Here is a 20,081-nt window from a genome sequence, read left to right on the forward strand (position 1 = left end):
CAGCCGAGGACAACAGATGCAGAAAGTACGGAGGCAGTCCACCTTGTCCTTAAACAGTTTAATTGTGGGTGTCCTCCTACAGGTGGGACGACCCAGCAACATGCCGCAAGCTCAGTCAGTAATTGATGAAATTACAGAGGAAGCTAAGCAGTATAATCGCATCTATGTTGCTTCAATACACCCAGATCTCACTGAAGAGGATATAAAGAGGTGAGTGGAAATCATTAGTAGTCTTCTATACAATCAGTAAATGTGGAGCTTGATTTTATAATTCATTTATTTCCAATAGATTGACCGGCCATGAATCTTGTAAATGCCATCAGATACGTAAATGATTTTATGGAAAACTCTAATGTTGTATCTATTTATTTTACAGTGTATTTGAAGCATTTGGTCCTATAAAGTATTGCAAACTTGCGCCGGGAAGTACACCGAACAGGCACAAAGGATATGGATTCATTGAATATGAAACACAGCAAGCAGCCCAAGAAGCTATTGCTTCTATGAATCTGTTTGACTTGGGAGGACAGTACTTGCGAGTTGGCAGAGCAATAACACCTCCAAATGCCTTACAGGTCAGTATATTAATTTAAATAAAAAGAAAAACCGGTTGGGTTAGGTTAGGTTAAGTTGGAATTTATAAAATTGTGTGTGTGTGTGTGTGTATATGGAATGAAACTATTTAATTCAATACAAACTGTGTGTGTGTGTGTGTGTGTGTGTGTGTGTGTGTGTGTGTGTGTGTGTGTGTGTGTGTGTGTGTGTGTGTGTGTGTCTGGCTTGCTTATACAGCATAGCCAGAAGATAAATGTTCATCAGTCACAATACTGTGAGTAATTATGGACAGGAAAATGTCATTTTATTATATAGCCAATTGCAGTGTTGCTTTTTTTGTTAATCTTTTGTATTACTTTCATTAGTTTTGGTCGCTTATTTTTCAAGTTCCGTACATTCTTCAGTGTAGTTTCCCGTTTGACACATCAATAAAATTATACGTATTGATATCAATATCGCATTCATTTACATCAGTGGAGTGAAAATGTAAAACCTGTTAATTCTACTCAATTAAAGGAAAATAATTCTGTAGTCATACGCCTGAGAGTTTTTCAAAATCAAGCATTGTCACAACTGTTCAATGTTCTATTCTGCTATGAGTTTCCACCAATCTGTCAGCAGTTTACTATGCCATCAAAACAGCTAATTTGAGTCTATTTTAACATGGAGTCAAACTGCCTACAGCTTAGTAACATATATTTGACAATGCCCACTTTTCCTGCTGCTACGGAAAGTTACTTTTGGACTAAATTGTGAACATATTTATATCCCTTCCGGATATCTACACTCCTGAAACCTGTCATTCCAATTCTGCATAACATACTCTTTACTTGTAATCACTTATAACATTCACCACCACCACCATCCTATAGCTGTACTACAAAAATATACTGTTTAATTGTTGCACCATTTTAAAAATATCTCGAAATGCATCCTTTTTGGTTGATTTGCACAGAAGTGTCATGTAGGTGACAAAAACTGTTACTGGAAGGGATTTTGTTGCAAGTAGGGTTTTATCAATTAAAGCACACAGTCGTAGAGCCTTATTTATGTATACTGGAAGTGAACTGTCATTTTAAGACTATGAATGAATTTCAGCCCTAAGAAAAAATTCAAAATTCAATTTAAACATTCAGTAACTATAAATTACCAGGTTTAGGAAATAGTTGCTCTCAGATTTAAATTTTCACATGGGAGTAGAGGAATTGCCAAATTTTGCGACATTTCGTAAAAATGAACAGTGACGTGATTTCTAATGTTATCATTTACATAAAATTAAATTTTCCTGTTCCTATCAATAATTTAGTCCTGTCATAATATTACATTGATTATTTGCCAGTTGTCAGGCCTATTTAAGCTTTGGACTTTTTTTTCCCCAGGGGTCTGCAGCACTTCGTAGGGATTCAGCCAGCATGCGTGCCCATGTGAGTAGAATCACATTCCTTCCTTTAGTTTATGTTTCTGTCAGTTTTGTTTTGTTTTGTTATCGTGTGTTTCCTATAGAGTATGAGCAATCACTCTCTGACTCAATTACTGCTATTTTGCTGAACATATCAGATTTTCAAATAAAAAGTTATAAAATGACATTTGATATAAATATCAAGCAGAGGCTTCCTCTAAATTATCTGCAAGATTTATATAATTAATTGAAAAGGGGATGGGGGAGAGTTGTGGTCACCCATATTAAGTTTGTACTTTGAAAATGTTTGTTGTGCATTTTTCCTAATTATTTGAAATAATTAAACTTTTCATGTGCATTTAATTAAAACACTGAGTTTATGGTATGTGGAAGGATGATAGAAGAAAATTAAATTGGAAGGTGTTGGGTGAAATAGTGTGGTGCTGGAAGTAAAGAAAAGAAGTAAAAGTATTGTGTATAGTTGGCAGGATCACAAGAAAAATAGCAGTGTTAAGTAGCAAAGTTAACCTAATTTTAGTTACCTGTTATTGTTGGACAACATAACCTTATATGCAGAAATAATTCTGTAACATTACCATCCTGATGACCTCCATAATACTGGTAGGAAAATATTTGGTTATGGGATATCTTGTAATGCTGTGTTTTGAGCATCTCCCAACTGGCTCAAGCTATTTGTCACATAGTAGGAAATCTCAAACTTTGTCATCTGATGAGCTAGCGACTTCTGTTGATACTAGCTCCTCGTATTGTCTAACTGCTGTAATTTATTTGTGCAGTCATAATTCACTCTAATTCTATTTTATTTTGTTTATTAGGCATTTAATTTCTAATTAATTTCCATGTTTCATCAGACTGTTGCATCTTGCCTTCAAACTAAGTAAAATCTGGTAACATGTTCATATTGTGATATAGTTTATGAACAAGGATTGTAATTTTCTTTTGCAACCTACTTGGTAAATCATTATAACCCTAATAACCAAATGAAATAGTATTTCATCTGAAGAACTGGATTTTTGCATTTTACTCTTGGTTTCACTTAAGTAACCACTAAAAGTGTTGGTATATACCAGAGAATGCATAAGTGTGAAATCCCATTGAAAGTGACTGATCAAAATTATAATTGTGGTGAACGGAATGTAATGAAACAAAAAATGGAATTTGATGACCATACTTTCAGGTATGTTGTACTGTCACTTGTTCTGTATGAACCCTTCTTCGCAAATATTACTGATGGTTGTAAAGAATTAGACACCCCTGCAAGCACAGACATGGTTATTGGCTTTAATTATTACTAGAATGCAGTAGATCTGCCAAACAAAATGAGCTTGATATCCTGTTGAGTTCTGCTGTATATAGGGATATCATGGTCCAACTTTCTTCTGTTACTATTGCTGGTCGTTTCTCACATTGCATAAATGATATTTTGCTTATAATAATGCTGATAATATTGTGCTTATCGCAATGCATGGCTTACAGAAAAGAACTTTAATATCAATGAGTGTGTAGTTTGTGCTCACATTAGTTAACACTATACCCACTAGAACTTAGGACTGAAAGAGATGGTGTATCCAGAAGTAGAACTATATTTGGAGTCATGGACAGTGGCAGTTGAGTTTAGCCTTGTTCTGGCTATCTACATCATGAATACTCAAACAGCCAATGAGTGTTCAGTAGAGTTCTCAGCCCTCTGCTGAGAATGTTGTAGCTAATGCGAGCTGTAAATGTGGTTGCAAGTTGTCATCACTAATCGCGGTGGTAAGTGATAAATTCTGTATAAGCAAGCGAGAGACATAATTTGCAGGATATTTGGTTCCTTCAAGTGGAAATCATGTGCATACCACAATTGTCACTTGGAATTGTCAACAATGACATTTCTGTCTGTGGCTAAACATGCGTGAACCGCCAATCGTTCATGGCTCAGACGATAGTAACAAATCACTGCATTTGCTTTCAGCATAATTTTGGAGGAATTGAAAGTAATTTCAGAGCATTACTTACATGGACTCTGTTGTATGACTGATTTTAGTTTATAGATGCCCGGGCAAGGCTTATAAAAAATGTTAGACGTTTTGACACCTATTGTGCAAATGATTGTTTTGATGGCCTCTGGAAATATTACTTCCATTCTAATATAACAATGATATGGAAAGAATAGATTGTTGCTCACCACATAGAGAAGACCTAGAGTCACAGGCAAGCATGATGAAAAAGACCGATGAAGTATTAACTTTCAGACAAGGTCCTTCTTTTGAATTGGAAAATGCATGTGCATACACAGAAGCACAACTCGTACACATGTTTACTGTCTCACAGCAATAGAGCCAGACTTTGACTGCATCTGACATGAGTTGCAATGTGCTTGGGGGGGGGGGGGGGGGGGTTATGATGGGGTAAATGAAAGTTGTAGAACCTTTATCCTCTCGTCTCAGAGTAGCAGTTTTTTTGTCCGGATCTTTCCATTTCACCTCCCTGTCGATCCAACGGTGGCGAAGACCCTGGGAATGCTTCTGCAAGTTCTCTTTATTGCACTACTAAATAAATAGCCACACTTCTCACACACAGGGGTATATTTTCCCCAACATATTCGTTACTACTTTTCACAACACAATGGCTACGTAATACCACTCTCTTGAGTACATTCAAACATCCGTATGAGCATAATGTAGGACCTGAGAGAGAAGCCAGAAAAACAACTATTACTCTTTATTTGTTCATCAGTGAATTTGAACTAGGTGATGCACTTAAGATTCCGGGTGTTCAGAAAGAATTCCTCTAGATGACCCATGAAGACATCAGCATAGGATGGTGTTATGTGGGTGCCCATTGTTCTACCATGGATTTGTAGGTGATGCCTTGGAAGGAGTAGTTCTTCACAGTATTCACCTTTTTGCATCTGCAGCTCTTTTTTGCATAAAAGATGGAACTTATACCTCATAATAATTCTGATAGTTCGTCATGGTGACCAGGAGGGAGATCATAGGTTTGGAGTCAGTTGAGTGTTGGGAAATGTGTGGTGTGTCGTCGTCGTCATTGTCCCCCCCCCCCCCCAATTAAGGATGTTAGGAGGGAAATGGCATCAAGAAGACCTCTGCCAGGTAATTAATTTCAGTGGTTCATAACCACAGTTTGGAGCCTTTGTCAATAGATAGCATTATAAGGTCAGGATCAATTTAGATGATGGATTTTGGTTCTTTCTGCAGATGTAAGGATGGTTTCCATGTTGAGGGATTTGTGAAATGATGGTGCAGCAAGGTTAGAGGTCAGGAAAATTCTGGGTTCTTAAAAGGAGTAGCTTTGGGGTTGTTGAGGATTGGTTACTATTGGATGGAGGATTGAATTGAGTTATGCAGCATTCAGTATTCGTTTTGGATCAGACCTGATTGGTTGGGTTGGTAACAAAAAGGTGTTTCTACTGCAGGAGCTTGGGAGAAGGAGAACATGTCTGTAATAAACCCCTGCAGGATTGAGTTTGGGGGTGAGGCAAAAGGTAAGGCCTTTGGAAGGGATTGAGATTTTTGGAGAACAGGTTCATGACTGTGTTTCAGGACTGTTTAGTGTCTGGAGTGTTTGGTGGTGGGGTGTGGTAAATGTATAGATCTACGAGCCAGGGTTTGGTGGCTGTGAGGGTATGTGAGGGAGGTTTGATTAGACTTGTAGACATTGCGAATAGTTGTGTAGATGAACTGATAGGGAGAGTTTTTTTTGAGGTGGCATTGTACGTGCAGCTCTAGTTCCTGGGGGCCAAAAGTTTGTCTTGGATGTGGGATGTAGGAATTTGGGATTGCAGAGCAGTAAAATTTTGTGGATGGAGAGGAGATATTGCAAGAAGGTTTGGGCCTGACTTATAAAGTTTTACAGGACTCAGTTGGTGATGGCTATGGGCTAATGGAATTTGAGCAGATAGACGTCATTGTGTAAGAAGGGGTTGCTGCTGGAGGAGAGTAATTTGATGGTTAGGCCATTCGGAGAGGGGTCGGTTGGGGGGGGGGGGGGGGGGTGTGTTAGTCATCAGTACAGGAACAGTATGTTGTACTGGATTATGGCTAGGGATAGAGAACCTTTACTGTGTTGCTGCAGATGGGAGGAGTAAGGACCATTGCCTGTGTCTGTAATAGATGTCTGTAAAAATATTCCAGTGGAACTTCAAAAACAGCTGAAGAAGCCTGTCAAGTTCTCCTAATGACATTTACTATTATGGCCTGGTGTATGAACAAGGGTTTTGAATGTTCCACTCGAATTGTTTTAGTGAAATGTTGGAAATGCATGAATAGTTTGAAAATGAATGGAATCATTTTAAACTAGTCGCCATTAAAGACAATATGTGACTGAGACTGAAATTAAACAAATAATGCATATACTTAGTAGCTGATCCTTTACAACATCACAGTGTTGAAAATACACTAAGGTGTTTTTTCTCATCAGCCTTAAATCCGAAATGGTTTTGTAAAGAAGTGACAGAAAATTAATCTTCAGCATGATTCCATAAGTTACTAAATATGTAATAAGGGACTGTAATTGAAATTGACACAGAGATGAATATTTCATAAATTGCTAATTATGTAAGTGCTTAGTAGTGGATCTAATGTGAGACTTGTGGTTTCAGGGTACATCAGGAACAACAAGTATGATGCCAACTGCTGCAGCTGTGGCGGCTGCAGCTGCCACAGCAAAAATTCAAGCAATGGATGCAGTAGCAAGTAACGCTGTAGCATTAGGTATGATACAAAAGTTATTGATATTTCAACTGGGGTTTTAGCTCCTAAAACTATTTCTGTCTTGTAAACATTTGTTTTCAAATAAATTCTTACTATGCAGTATAAATTAATAGCATATGTAGTGTGTGTGTGTGTGTTTTTACAAGAGAAAATTACTTTCACAGGTCTCTCAAAATTGGGTGGTGTGGGAACATCACAGTTACCTATAATACCTAATGTCCCTGCAGTGCCAACAGTGATACCAACACTGCCATTGCAGACAGTCCCCACTGTGCCAGTTATCCCAACTGTAGCTCCAACTGCACTTGGGCAGGCACATGCTGGTGTATTACCAGCAGTTATACCACCTCCAGGCCTTGCCATACCTCAATTCCGGCCTCAGGCCGTTACAACACCAGTTACTGCTACAGTAGCAGGTTGGTAATTTGAATCTTTGTCATTGCTGGTGCTTGTATCAAAGTTTGTGTGTGTGTGTGTGTGTGTGTGTGTGTGTGTGTGTGCAACTTATTACACTGTTCTTATATGCAAACAAATTTTGTAGTGTTTACTTCAGGTTGGATTTCGTAGCATGCTGTAGAGCAAAAAATTATCATCTCTAATTGTCAGCCGATATACTTTATAAAGGGTAGAATTTGGCCTGATTGCTAATATGGTATCTATAACCAGCTTGTGTGTATGGGCAAGGGGAAAATCATTGTTTCATCAAATCAGTTGAGTTTGTCTCGTTGATACACATAAGCACATATTTCATTCCGAAGTATGGATATGGAATAATTTTGTCTTCAGGAAGAGTGGACCATTGTGATTTTTTTTCCTGGTTTTCATACATCAGTTCAGTCAAACATAGGGAGTAGTGAGGCCTGTTAAAGTGGTGGGGGTGGGGGGTGTTAGCCATTCCTTTATTTAACCCTTTTGGGGCCATGTGATTTTCAAGGTAACAGCTGAAAAGCGCCAGGCAGAACTGCAGAAGTTTGTTAAACTTACCATAAAATCTGAACCGTTTATCATAGGACCTTAATTTTTTTTCTTTTATAGCTAGTACCTTCAATTACAGGAATATGAGCAGAGTACACTATTAGGCCTCATACTTCTAAAGAACACAATATTTGTATTAGAGTTTTTGTACAGAAAAAATTAAAACTTTATTTTTAAGTCATATTTAGCCTCATGTAATATAATTGAACTTAAAAATTTGTGTTCATATTATCAATCTACATATTATTCTGAACAATATAATATTTGTTTGTGTGCTACTGTCAGATATTTTAGAAAATAGCACAAAGGCCTTTCTAAAGGATTGGACCTGCCCAATGTCAAATTTGGAAAGATGATTAAGTGTGAGAAATTTTCTGTTCCTCTGAATTGTGCCAGTGAGGAAGGTTCCTATGGAATACAGTTTTTCCATTATTGGAATTGACGTGAAAAAATTGTCACAGAAAACGTGGTGCCCCTAGTTCATGTAATTACCTAGAGCAAGTAATTTAATTTTGTAATAACTACATAGCCTAATCCGTGCTCTTTTTACCTCCACTCTGTCAGCTTCACATCTTGCTCCACGGTACACACAAAGTCCAAGGCAGTAGTTCACCACAGAATTACATAGCATCCAGAACTTTACACCCCCATCTGTGGTGATGTTTATTAGGGAGATACTGGATGAGTTGAGAATGAGTTTTAGAGCCAACAAGACTTTCGTCAACACTGAGCTGTTGATGAGGCGTATAATGGTGACGAATCACATTATTGGCAATGTTCAGCATAATATCAAACTTTGCAACGGGATCATATGCTGCATGCCCAGGAGGGTGCAACTTTGTATTATCTGCCAAGTGGAAAATTTTAGGAGTAACTGAAATCTTTTTCATGAAAACATTTGGGGAAAACCATGAGGTTGCCATATTTTCCTCTATGGGCCAGTAACTAAAAATTGTCAGTTTCTTTACAAGTCCCACATTTAGTATAGCTGCCACAAAAGGCCTCACTGGCACTGGGTAGGATACCACTTTTTCAAACAAGAGTTCACTGATAAGTTTACGTTTGCTTCGAGAAATAGCCGAGCATATGTGTTTGTTTCCATTGCAATTATCGTCAACAGTTTCATTGGGAGGGGGGAGGGGGAGACCACTTTTAAAAAATCAATTGGCGTAGCATATTGGTACACATTTGGGGCCTGATGAAGCAGTGAGGAGCAGGATTGTCCAACTCATCAGTTCCAATTTCAGCAAACGTGTCGCTGGCTGCAGTCATTTCTTTAACATCGTTGCTGGGTGCAGATTCAGCTATTGATGACTCACATGCTGATATATCACCACTAGACCACTCATAGATCAATCCACTGCCCGAAAAACCGTCAAAATCATTCTCACTTTCACTACTTTCCACGGTATAGATCGCACTCAAATGAGACTTCTTGCTTGGCTGAGCCATATTACCTTCGAAACGAACGAAAAACAAGCTTGTGTTTGGAACTCAAAAATATTGATTATTGCCATCAACAGTCGAAACGAAGAACTCGGCGGCTATCTTTTGACCTTCATTTGTCTTCATGACATCGATATACCATGATCTGTGCCTCAATTTTAAAAAAAAGGTGCGCATAAATGGCAGTACGATTACATTGTACCTGGCACATTTCGTGCGCACCGCGCGATCTGATTAGATTGTATTTGGCACTATAAGGTTTAACTATCTCTCCTCTTAGGTTACTGTTTCCACAGCTCTTCCGAATACTTCTCTGGCCACTACAGTGGGTGTGTTTTGCCCAGAGTTTAGTGCCACGAGCAATAGGAGTCAGTTGACAGATACTCCGTAAAGTAGTTGTAGTGGATGATTGTATGAGTCTTTCATGAAAATTGACTCCTTGAGATTATTTGCCAGTGGGGGCACAAAGTTAATAAAGGCTTAATGACATTGTTTATCAGATACACTGGTTAAAAGCAGTGGCAAATAGTATCCTGTGAAATCTGGTTAAAGTAGAGAAAGCTAATAGTAACAATAAATGGTTATCATCAATTTCCCAATTAGTGCTGCATCCCACTTTAGGGCAAGAGAGAAGGAAAAGATCGAAGACTTGACAAACGGTGAGGTTGCAATAGAAGGGAAATTGCAATCTCCACTGCCTCGAGATGACTTGGTGTTGTTGATGTCATCTTAATCATCATCATTCATCCCCATTACAGTCAGAGGAAGGCAATGGCAAAGCACCCCCGCTAGTTCCTTGCCTAGTACAGCAGTGCGGGTCTCCCACATTGTCCCCTAGGCTCTGTCGAGGAGTATGAGACTTCTTCACCACCACCATCGGAGTCAATAAAATGACTTTGTCTATTTGATTTAATGCTACATTAAATTGAGACCTTCCTTTTAATTTATGCCAACTCTTTATTTTTGTCTTTTATCAAGGTTTTAATTACTGCAATAAAATTGGTAAACTAGGTGAAAAAGTTACGTTGTTGTTGTTGTTGTTGTTGTTGTTGTCGTTGTCGTCGTCTTGAGTCCACAGACTGGTTTGATGCAGCTCTCCATGCTACTCCATCCTGTGCAAGCTTCATCTCCCAGTACCTACTGCAACCTACGTCCTTCTGAATCTGCTTAGTGTATTCATCTCTTGTTCTCCCTCTAAGATTTTTACCCTCTATGCTGCCATCCAGTACTAAATTGGTGATCCCTTGATGCCTCAAAACATGTCCTACCAACTGATCCCTTCTTCTAGTCAAGTTGTGCCACCAACTCTTCCCCAATTCTATTCAGTACCTCCTCATTAGTTATGTGATCTACCCATCTAATCTTCAGCATTCTTCTGTAGCACCACATTTCGAAAGCTTCTATTCTCTTCTTGTCCAAACTAGTTATCGTCCAAGTTTCACTTCCATACATGGCTACACTCCATACAAATACTTTCAGAAATGACTTCCTGATACAGAAATCTATATTCGATGTTAACAAATTTCTCTTCTTCGGAAACGCTTTCCTTGCCATTGCCAGTCTACATTTTATATCCTCTCTACTTCGACCATCAGCAGTTATTTTACTCCCTAAATAGCAAAACTCCTTTACTACTTTAAGTGTTTCATTTCCTAATCTAATTCCCTCAGCATCAACCGATTTAATTTGACTACATTCCATTATCCTCATTTTGCTTTGTTGATGTTAATCTTATATCCTCTTTTCAAGAAACAGTCCATTCCATTCAGCTGCTCTTCCAGGTCCTTCGCTGTCTGACAGAATTACAATGTCATCGGCAAACCTCAAAGTCTTTATTTCTTCTCCATGGATTTTAATTCCTATTCAGAATTTCTTTTGTTTCCTTTACTGCTTGCTCAATATACAGATTGAATAACATCGGGGAGAGGCTACAACCCTGTCTCACTCCCCTCCCTTTCATGTCCCTTAACTCTTATAACTGCTGTCTGGTTTCTGTGCAAATTGTTAAATAGCCTTTCGCACTCTGTGTTTGACCCCTGCCACCTTTAGAATTTGAAAGAGAGTATTCCAGTCAACATTATCAAATGCTTTCTCTAAGTCTACAAATGACAGAAACGTATGTTTGCCTTTTCTTGATCTATCTTCTAAGATAAGTCATAGGGTCAGTGTTGCCTTACCTGTTCCAATATTTCTATGGAATCCAAACTGATCTTTCCCGCGGTCGGCTTCTACCAATTTTTCCATTTGTCTGTAAAGAACTCTTGTTAGTATTTTGCAGCCATGGCTTTTTAAGCTGATAGTTCGGTAATTTTCACATCTGTCGGCATCGGCTTTTTTTGGGATTGGAATTATTATATTATTCTTGAAGTCTGAGGGTATTTCACCTGACTCATACATCTTGCTCACCAGGTGGTAAGAGTCATGTCAGGGCTTGCTCTTTTAAGGCTATTAGTAGTTCTAATGGAATGTTGTCTACTCCCGGGGCCTTGTTTCGAATCACTGCTGTATTTATCTGATTAGTTGATGATTTTTTCCCCCAATTAGCCATTTGAAAAATACAGGGTTGTCTTAAATTCACAAGGTAGACATTTTTACATTCTGTAATAGATATAGGACCATCTTACAAGTGCAGATGAAGCTTTGGCAATTGAGATCATTTAAAGATTTATTATGAAGAATTCGGAAAGATTGTGTAACTTCACAAAATTGCTGACACTTAAGAGCTCATACTCCTGCCACTATAATTTATTTTAATGGACTATTAACATTAGCGCCATGTCCAACTCTTGTTCAGATGCTACGTAATGTAGACTTGCTGCTGTTGCGCAAGACAAAGATGTTAAGAGGGTTAGCTCCATGACACTTCATTGAGGATCTATTCTAAACTCCTTGTAGTGCATAGACACTGTTCCTTTTTCAACAGTGAATACTTTTTAATTAGCTCGATTGAGCAGTGTATAACATCAATTTCACCAAATATATTATACTATAGCAAAAGGAAAGGCCGTGTTTTTTTTTTTTTTTTTTTTTTTTTCTTTTTTTTTTTTTTTTTTTTTTTCTTTTTTTTTTTTTTTTTTGATGAAAAGAGATTGATTGCAACTAAATCATCTTCTCAGTTAGCTACCTTTTTATTTGTAGTCAGAATTTAATAGACTTGAATTTAAAATTGAACAAATACTCAACAATAATATACATTTGTGCAGAAGACTGTAAAAGTCTAGATGGGGTCAGTGTTATACTAACATGTTTTGTGCAGCAATGGTGTTAATGCTCGCTGTGAGGTAGGACTGGAACAAAAAGGGGGTGTGTTAGCCATTGGTTCTAGATATCAAATAAGAGAGCAGAGGACAATTCATGTGTTGGGATACGATAAATGAAAGGAAACATTGTCATATTCACATATCAGTATAGGTGTGAAATCTGCTCCGTATTTTGGGAGGGGGGGGGGGGGGGGTAGGACATATGTTCACAGGTGCTACTGTAACAATCACCTCAGACATCACAAAATACTCAGAAGAAACAGTAAAATATTTGTAACAGCTGCAATTATAAATTTCGTTGTTGCTCGTTTCATTTGTAGCAATTTCAGATGTGCCATGAGGTCCCACTACAATCACCACCTCAACAGCCAAATATTTGTGACAGCTTGCTCATATGTAGGAATACACTGCCTCTTTTGTCTCCCCAAATTGGTCAGGTGAAACTCGTACCAGATTATGATACTGGTGGTGGTGGTGATTTTTATTTCTGCTTGAATTTTCATAATGTAGATAAAAAGACTTAAGTTTAGTATAGATATAATATTTAATTTTTTGGTAGGTGCTTTATAGCAGTGAAGCAGTCTAATTTTGAGGTTAAAAATAAAATTTTGTCAAAGTTCCTCTTTAATAATGGCGAGGTCTTATACTAATGTATGTACTGTAGTATGTTGAAAATTAATTTGCAGATGTTTGAATTTCAGTCTTCCTTTCATAAGCGAAAGGGTGGAGAACATGCCAATTAATTACCAGTGGCTTTACAGAACAATAATTGCTAGTTTTGTGTGTCATCGGTTTCATATACTTTTTGGCAAAATATTAATATTTACTGAATGTATATTTATTTATGTTTATGCCACTTCCTGCTAATTCTCTCTGCGTTTTGTGTTAATTGCCTTTTCACGTTTCCTTCAATTTCAGATATCTTTTTTTATAGTTTTCCGTGGTATTTTAATGAGCATTGATACATTGTATACTACCGTAATTAATTGATAGCAAAGAATATCATACCCATCAGATATTATGTTACTTAGTTATTTATATATTTTGTTGTTTACTTATATAATTGTGTTTTCAGGACAGCCAGTTGCAGTGATACCACCACCAGGTGTAATAACACCAGCAGTGATTGGACAACCACTGTCAGCTCAAGGAGTTAATCCACAAGATGCACTCAGGAGAGCACAGGAACAAGCTCAGGTTACTATCTTCTCTCAAAAGATAATACTGTGTTTCGCCCCAGTGTATTTGTATGGTTTGGATTTTAAATTTTAAAGCCTTGAATCTGTAGTATGAAGAGTAACATATTTAAACATTGGAAACACCAGGTTGTGGAATATCAACAATATTAGGAAAAAAATAGACTGCTATTCACCATAAAGATGATATGTAGTGTTGCAGACATGCTCAACAAAAAGACTGTTTCACGTTATAGCTTTCAGGCAAAACCTTTTCCAGCAAAGAAAACATACACATATATATAAACTTTGCACACACAATCACAACCACTACCACTACCACCAGCAGCTACAGTTGGGGTACATTCACACCTTGCTTGGTTAATGCAGAAACACTGACAAGACACAGTTGGCTCAGTTCTGTGACCACCTCTGTGGCTGTGGGTGCTTTTCTGCTCACAGGTGGCCACTAGTTGGAACAGTCTGGTATAGAAGCGAATGCGTATCATGGCATGATCCTTCGTAAAAGATATTAATTATTTGTGTTGCTTTTTTATGTTAATCTGTTGACAAGTACATCATACATAAGAACAATATTAGTGTTCATTGAAGTATTACTGTCATTATTTTATTGAACCTTAATATTTTGTTGTTCTCTTCTTAAATTCATGCAGCAAAAACAACAGGAGGAACTTCAGAAAAAGTTGTTAGAAGAAGCTGAACCACAGACCCTGCAACAACAAGAAAATATGTCCATCAAAGGCCAGAGTGCAAGACATCTTGTTATGCAGAAACTTATGCGTAAGGTTGAGGTAAGTTTTTTATGACTAGAGAAACGTATTGCATATGAGTTTTGTTGTAATATTGAAGGATGTTTTCTCAACCATTGTGTGAATTATTTGGTTAATATTCATGGTTATTACTATGCTAACAGAGAAAGTTGGAAGTTATTGCACGGAAAACAGATTTCATACCAATCAGTGTTGTATTTGCACTGAAAATATGCTAAAATAACAAACTTCTTTTCATTTTTTGCTGTTTTGTATAATGCAAGGTGGCACTTTAACTAAATAATTTTTAAAGGTAAATGTGTTAACGAATGGGGGAACCTTTCTAACGTTTCGTTGACTTAAACTGTGGGTGTGGGTTTGGGCTATACTGATTTATTTCCCCAAATCACATTCCACTTCTTTACGAGATAACTTGAGGTTTGCAGCCACTCTTCTTTACTGGATAGCTGGCTGCTGGAAACACTCTTCATTTCTTCTCCATCGAATAATGCTAGGACAAGAACTTTCAAGCCTCTTTCTACTAGTGAAATAAGTAGCCATACAAACTTTACGTTTCGTCTATCAATGATATGTTTGACTTTAAAGCACAATAAAAATTGTCACTTTCAACGTAATATGTAATTTCATTAAGTCTCTCGTATAGTCCTACGTTAGAAACAAATTGATTTACATTTGAAAGAAAGTCTGCTTATACACCATGACTTTAAGAACAGGAGATTGAAAAAATGTCTTGCCTCTTACAAGGTTGAGTCAAGAGTCTATATGAGTAATTTTTCAACTGTTCTTGTTTCACATAACAATAGTCAGTGACACAATAAGCACATAGCTGCAAACAGATTCCATGGTTCTTCCATACAAACTCACTAACAGATCTGTGTATTGTGCGACAGGTACTTGTTGGTGCAGTTTGACCGCCGCGTTTACTTGCGTCCCGCAACTTATTTTAAACCTACACACACAAACATATAACATGCAGTAGGTAGGCTTTTACCACCCCACACTCGTATCTAGAATATTGTGTGTTCGAGACGGTAGAAGGCTGAGTGGTTCTAGAATTTATACAGAAATTCTCAAATCATTACACCTTTTTCTCTCACAGCATAAAAATCATCCTCATAACAGTGAATGCCCTCGACCTCCATCCCATGCACGCACTTACTGTAATTTTGACCTTTTATTTCAGAGTCGTGTTATAATCCTCCGTAACATGGTGGAACCTGAGGATGTAGATGAAACATTGCAAGAGGAGATACAGGATGAATGCAGCAAGTGAGTACTCTTTTCTCAGTATCTGCCAAAAACAGTTATTTCTTGGGACTCAAAGGGTTACTACTGGGGCTGTGAAATTGTAACCTGCTTACCAAGGAACCCCACATTATTTATGAGCTAGCCTTCACTTGCCTTCCTAAGCCTTTTTTCATGGCTCTATTTTTAGAGATTATCTTCCATGTGAGTTCAAACTGTTCTCACTCCTTTCTTTTGTAATAAGAAGTCGAAAAAAATTTCAGTACGCTGAAGTAATTAATTAAACCTGCTTCTGAAATAATTATGATAATATTTAGAGTAAGTTAATAGTTGTAAAGTTGAAATTAGCTTCTTGCACTAACTGACGGACTCATCTGTTCAAGTAACTGATACGTACGAGGGCATACTGGAAAGTAATTCCTCCAAATTTCTTATGTGTAAACTCTCAAAGCCTTGTAAATAATACACTTACCTAACATTCTACACCTTTATTCTTCATGTCTATTTATTTATTCTTAACACAAGTTATCCTGGTGACAAACGCACTTCTCCCACTGAGAGACCAGTTTGTTGATACCATCACTGTAGAATGTTGACGGAGCCACAACCTCAGGTCTGCTTGCACCATTTCACCACTATCAATGTGAAGTCGTCAAAGGTGTTCTGTAATTTTGAAAATATGATGTAAACCAGACGGGGCCAAGTCGGGATTGTAAGTAGGATTGTCATTGACAGTGAACCCAAGGTGTCGAATTGTTGAAGATGTAACTGTGCTCGTGTATGGTGTGGTATTGCCATGATGATAGAGAGGGTGTTCCATGTGTGGATGAACTCTTCGAATTTGAACTCTGTTTAACAGCATGCAATGTCTTGTACACTGACATAGTTACGTTACATGCTGAAATTCAGAGCCATCTACTGGCAGAGGGTTGCAAATATGTAGACACGAAAGATTAAAGGTGCACATTTGTCACAACATTAGTTCTGTTTAAAAAGCTTTGAGAGTCTTCACATAAAATTTGGAGACATTGCGTTTCAGCACACCATCGTTTGTAAACTTGTTATCCAGAACAAAACTTCCTGATAAATTGTTCTTGATTATTAGAAAATTCCATGCAACAGGTATTTCAGATATCTACTACAGAGTGAAATATATTTAAATTCTCGATGAAGAAACTCTCCTGTGTCATTCCGTGCCAAGTGGCCTAAATTTAAACAAAGTCAACACTCACCATCATCATCATCATGATCATTTAAGACTGATTATGCCTTTCAGCGTTCAGTCTGGAGCATAGCCCCCTTATAAAATTCCTCCATGATCCCCTATTCAGTGCTAACATTGGTGCCTCTTCTGATGTTAAACCTATTACTTCAAAATCATTCTTAACCTGATCCAGGTACCTTCTCCTTGGTCTGCCCCGACTCCTCCTACCCTCTACTGCTGAACCCATGAGTCTCTTGGGTAACCTTGCTTCTCCCATGCGTGTAACATGACCCCACCATCTAAGCCTATTCGCCCTGACTGCTACATCTATAGAGTTCATTCCCAGTTTCTCTTTGATTTCCTCATTGTGGACACCCTCCTGCCATTGTCCCCATCTACTAGTACCTGCAATCATCCTAGCTACTTTCATATCCATAACCTCAACCTTGTTGATAATGTAACCTGAATCTACCCAGCTTTCGCTCCCATACAACAAAGTTGGTCGAAAGATTGAACGGTGCACAGATAACTTAGTCTTGGTACTGACTTCCTTCTTGCAGAAGAGAGTAGATCGTAGCTGAGCACTCCTACACCTCGCTTCCAGTTCTTTCATTATGTTGCCATCCTGTGAGAATATGCATCAAAAGTACTTGAAACTGTCCACCTGTTCCAACTTTGTTCCTCCTATTTGGTGCTCAATCCGTTTATATTTCTTTCCCACTGACATTACTTTCGTTTTGGATTTGCTTATCTTCATACCATAGTCCTTACATTTCTGATCTAGCTCTGAAATATTACTTTGCAAACTTTCAATCGAATCTGCCATCACAACTAAGTCATCCGCAGATGCAAGACTGCTTATTTTGTGTTCACATATCTTGATCTCACCCAGCCAGTCTACTGTTTTCAACATATGATCCATAAATAATACGAACAACAGTGAAGACAGGTTGCAGCCTTGTCTTACCCCTGAAACTACTCTGAACCATGAACTCAATTTACCGTCAACTCTAACTGCTGCCTGACTATCCATGTAAAGACCTTTAATTGCTTGCAAAAGTTTGCCTCCTATTCCATAATCTTGTAGAACAGACAATAACTTCCTCCTAGGAACCCGGTCATATGCCTTTTCTAGATCTATAAAGCATAGATACAATTCCCTGTTCCACTCATAACACTTCTCCATTATTTGCTGTAAGCTAAAGATCTGGTCCTGACAACCTCTAAGGGGCCTAAACCCACACTGATTTTCATCCAATTGGTCCTCAACTAATACTCGCACTTTCCTTTCAACAATACCTGAGAAGATTTTACCCACCATGCTGATTAAAGAGATACCTCTGTAGTTGTTACAATCTTTTCTGTTTCCAGATTTAAAGATTAGTGTGATTACTGCTTTTGTCCAGTGTGATGGAACCTGTCCCAACTCCCAGGCCATCCATTTCAATTATCCTGTGTAGCCATTTAAGACCTGCCATTCCACTGTATTTGATGAGTTCTGACTTAATTTCATCCACCCCAGCTGCTTTATTGTACTGCAATCTATTGACCATTTTCTTCACTTCCTCAAATGTGATCCTATTTCCATCATCATTCCTATCCCATTGTACCTTGAAATCTGAAACATTACTGATGGTATTTTCACCTACATTGAGCAACTCTTCAAAATATTCCCTCCATCTGCCCAAGGCATCCACAGGATTCACCAGCAGTTTTCCTGACCTGTCCAAAATACTTGTCATTTCCTTCTTACCTCCCTTTTGAAGACCGCTAATTACACTCCAGAATGGTTTTCCAGCAGCTTTACCCATAGTCTCCAACCTTTTTCCAAAGTCTTCCCAAGATTTCTTCTTAGATGCTGCAATTATCTGTTTGGCTTTGTTTCTTTCTTCAACATAACTTTCTCTGTCTACCTGAGCTCTAGTATGTAGCCATTTTTGATACGCCTTCTTTTTCCTTTTACAGGCTTCCTTGACTGTGTCATTCCACCAAGCTGTTTGCTTCATCCTACTTTTACACACTACTGTTCCAAGACATTCTTCAGCCACTTCTAGTACTGTGTCGCTGTACGTTGCCCATTCCTTTTCCAATGACTGTAATTGACTACATTCAGCTAACTGGTACCTTTCTGAGATCGCTGTCACGTACTTGTGCCTAATTTCCTTATCCTGAAGTTTCTCCACTCTTATCCTCCTACACATGGACCTGAGCTCCTGCACTTTCGGTCTCACAATCCCAATTTCACTGCAGATTAAATAATGATTAGTGTCATCAAAGAATCCCCTGAATACACGTGTGTCCCTCACAGCCTTCCTGAATTCCTGATCTGTTATTATATAGTCAATGACAGATCTGGTTCCCCTGCCTTCCCAAGAATACCGATGAATGTTCTTATGTTTAAAAAAAGGAATTTGTGATTACTAAGCCCATACTGGCACAGAAATCCGAGTTGTTTCCCGTTCCTGTTGGCCTCCATATCCTCTCCAAATTTACCCATAACCTTTTCATACCCTTCTGTTCGATTTCCAATCCTGGCAGTAAAATCCCCCATGAGCAGAACACTGTCCTTGTCCTTTACTCTAACAACTACATCACTGAGTGCCTCATAAAAACTATCCATCTTATCTTGATCTGTCCCTTCACAATGCGAATATACTTTGCTTTTCTTGCTAGACACTGTCAAATCTATCCACATCAGTCGTTCATTTACATACCTTATTGCAACTACGCTGGGTTCCAATTCTTTCCTGATGTAAAGCCCTACACCCCATTGTCAACCCTTTTCAATTTTTATGAAATTTTTGTGGGATGTACATATAGGTCTTACATACCTGAATTTTTCCATTGTTTGATCATACCAAATTACCGTTTGATAAATTGCAAGTTATGGCCACTAGCCATCCTTACGTAAAGTGCAGATTTTCCTTATTGTGACAGGTATGAATAAATTACCATTTGCTTCACTGTTGCTCATGATCTAAGGGGCTGGCATGCGGGTACATGGTGGTTTTGCTCAACTTTTTAGGTACAACAGTGTAGTTGCTGAACATGTAGAATTTTTACACATAAGAATTGAAAACAGTCAAATGGAAGTTAGAATCGGACTCCAGGTTGATGAATGTTACAGACAGTACTTTAGTGCAGTGAGTTGGTTTTGCAGATGATTCTGCATGTCACCTTACAACATTTTACCCTTCTTTCTGAGACATCGGACTCCTACATACACTACTATATTCCACAAACTGCTGTGAAGTGCTTGACAGAGGGTACATCCCATTGTACCAGTTATTAGTTT

At 38.1% G+C, this 20,081-nt stretch overlaps 1 protein-coding gene across 3 annotated transcripts in view; it reads left to right on the plus strand.

Annotated features, from left to right (window-relative positions):
- The window catches only part of LOC126356280 (poly(U)-binding-splicing factor half pint), a 115,828-nt gene that overhangs the window by 85,371 nt on the left and 10,376 nt on the right, over positions 1-20,081 (plus strand). For all 3 annotated transcript variants that reach the window (XM_050007154.1, XM_050007163.1, XM_050007172.1), the window contains exons 7-14: positions 83-210; positions 377-575; positions 1,935-1,979; positions 6,579-6,690; positions 6,855-7,106; positions 13,447-13,568; positions 14,221-14,358; positions 15,521-15,606. In XM_050007154.1, coding sequence (XP_049863111.1) covers positions 83-210; positions 377-575; positions 1,935-1,979; positions 6,579-6,690; positions 6,855-7,106; positions 13,447-13,568; positions 14,221-14,358; positions 15,521-15,606 — 1,082 coding nt within the window. The remainder of the gene's footprint in view (positions 1-82; positions 211-376; positions 576-1,934; positions 1,980-6,578; positions 6,691-6,854; positions 7,107-13,446; positions 13,569-14,220; positions 14,359-15,520; positions 15,607-20,081) is intronic.

The sequence above is a fragment of the Schistocerca gregaria genome, chromosome 1 (assembly GCF_023897955.1).
Source record: "Schistocerca gregaria isolate iqSchGreg1 chromosome 1, iqSchGreg1.2, whole genome shotgun sequence".
Taxonomy (NCBI): domain Eukaryota; kingdom Metazoa; phylum Arthropoda; class Insecta; order Orthoptera; family Acrididae; genus Schistocerca; species Schistocerca gregaria.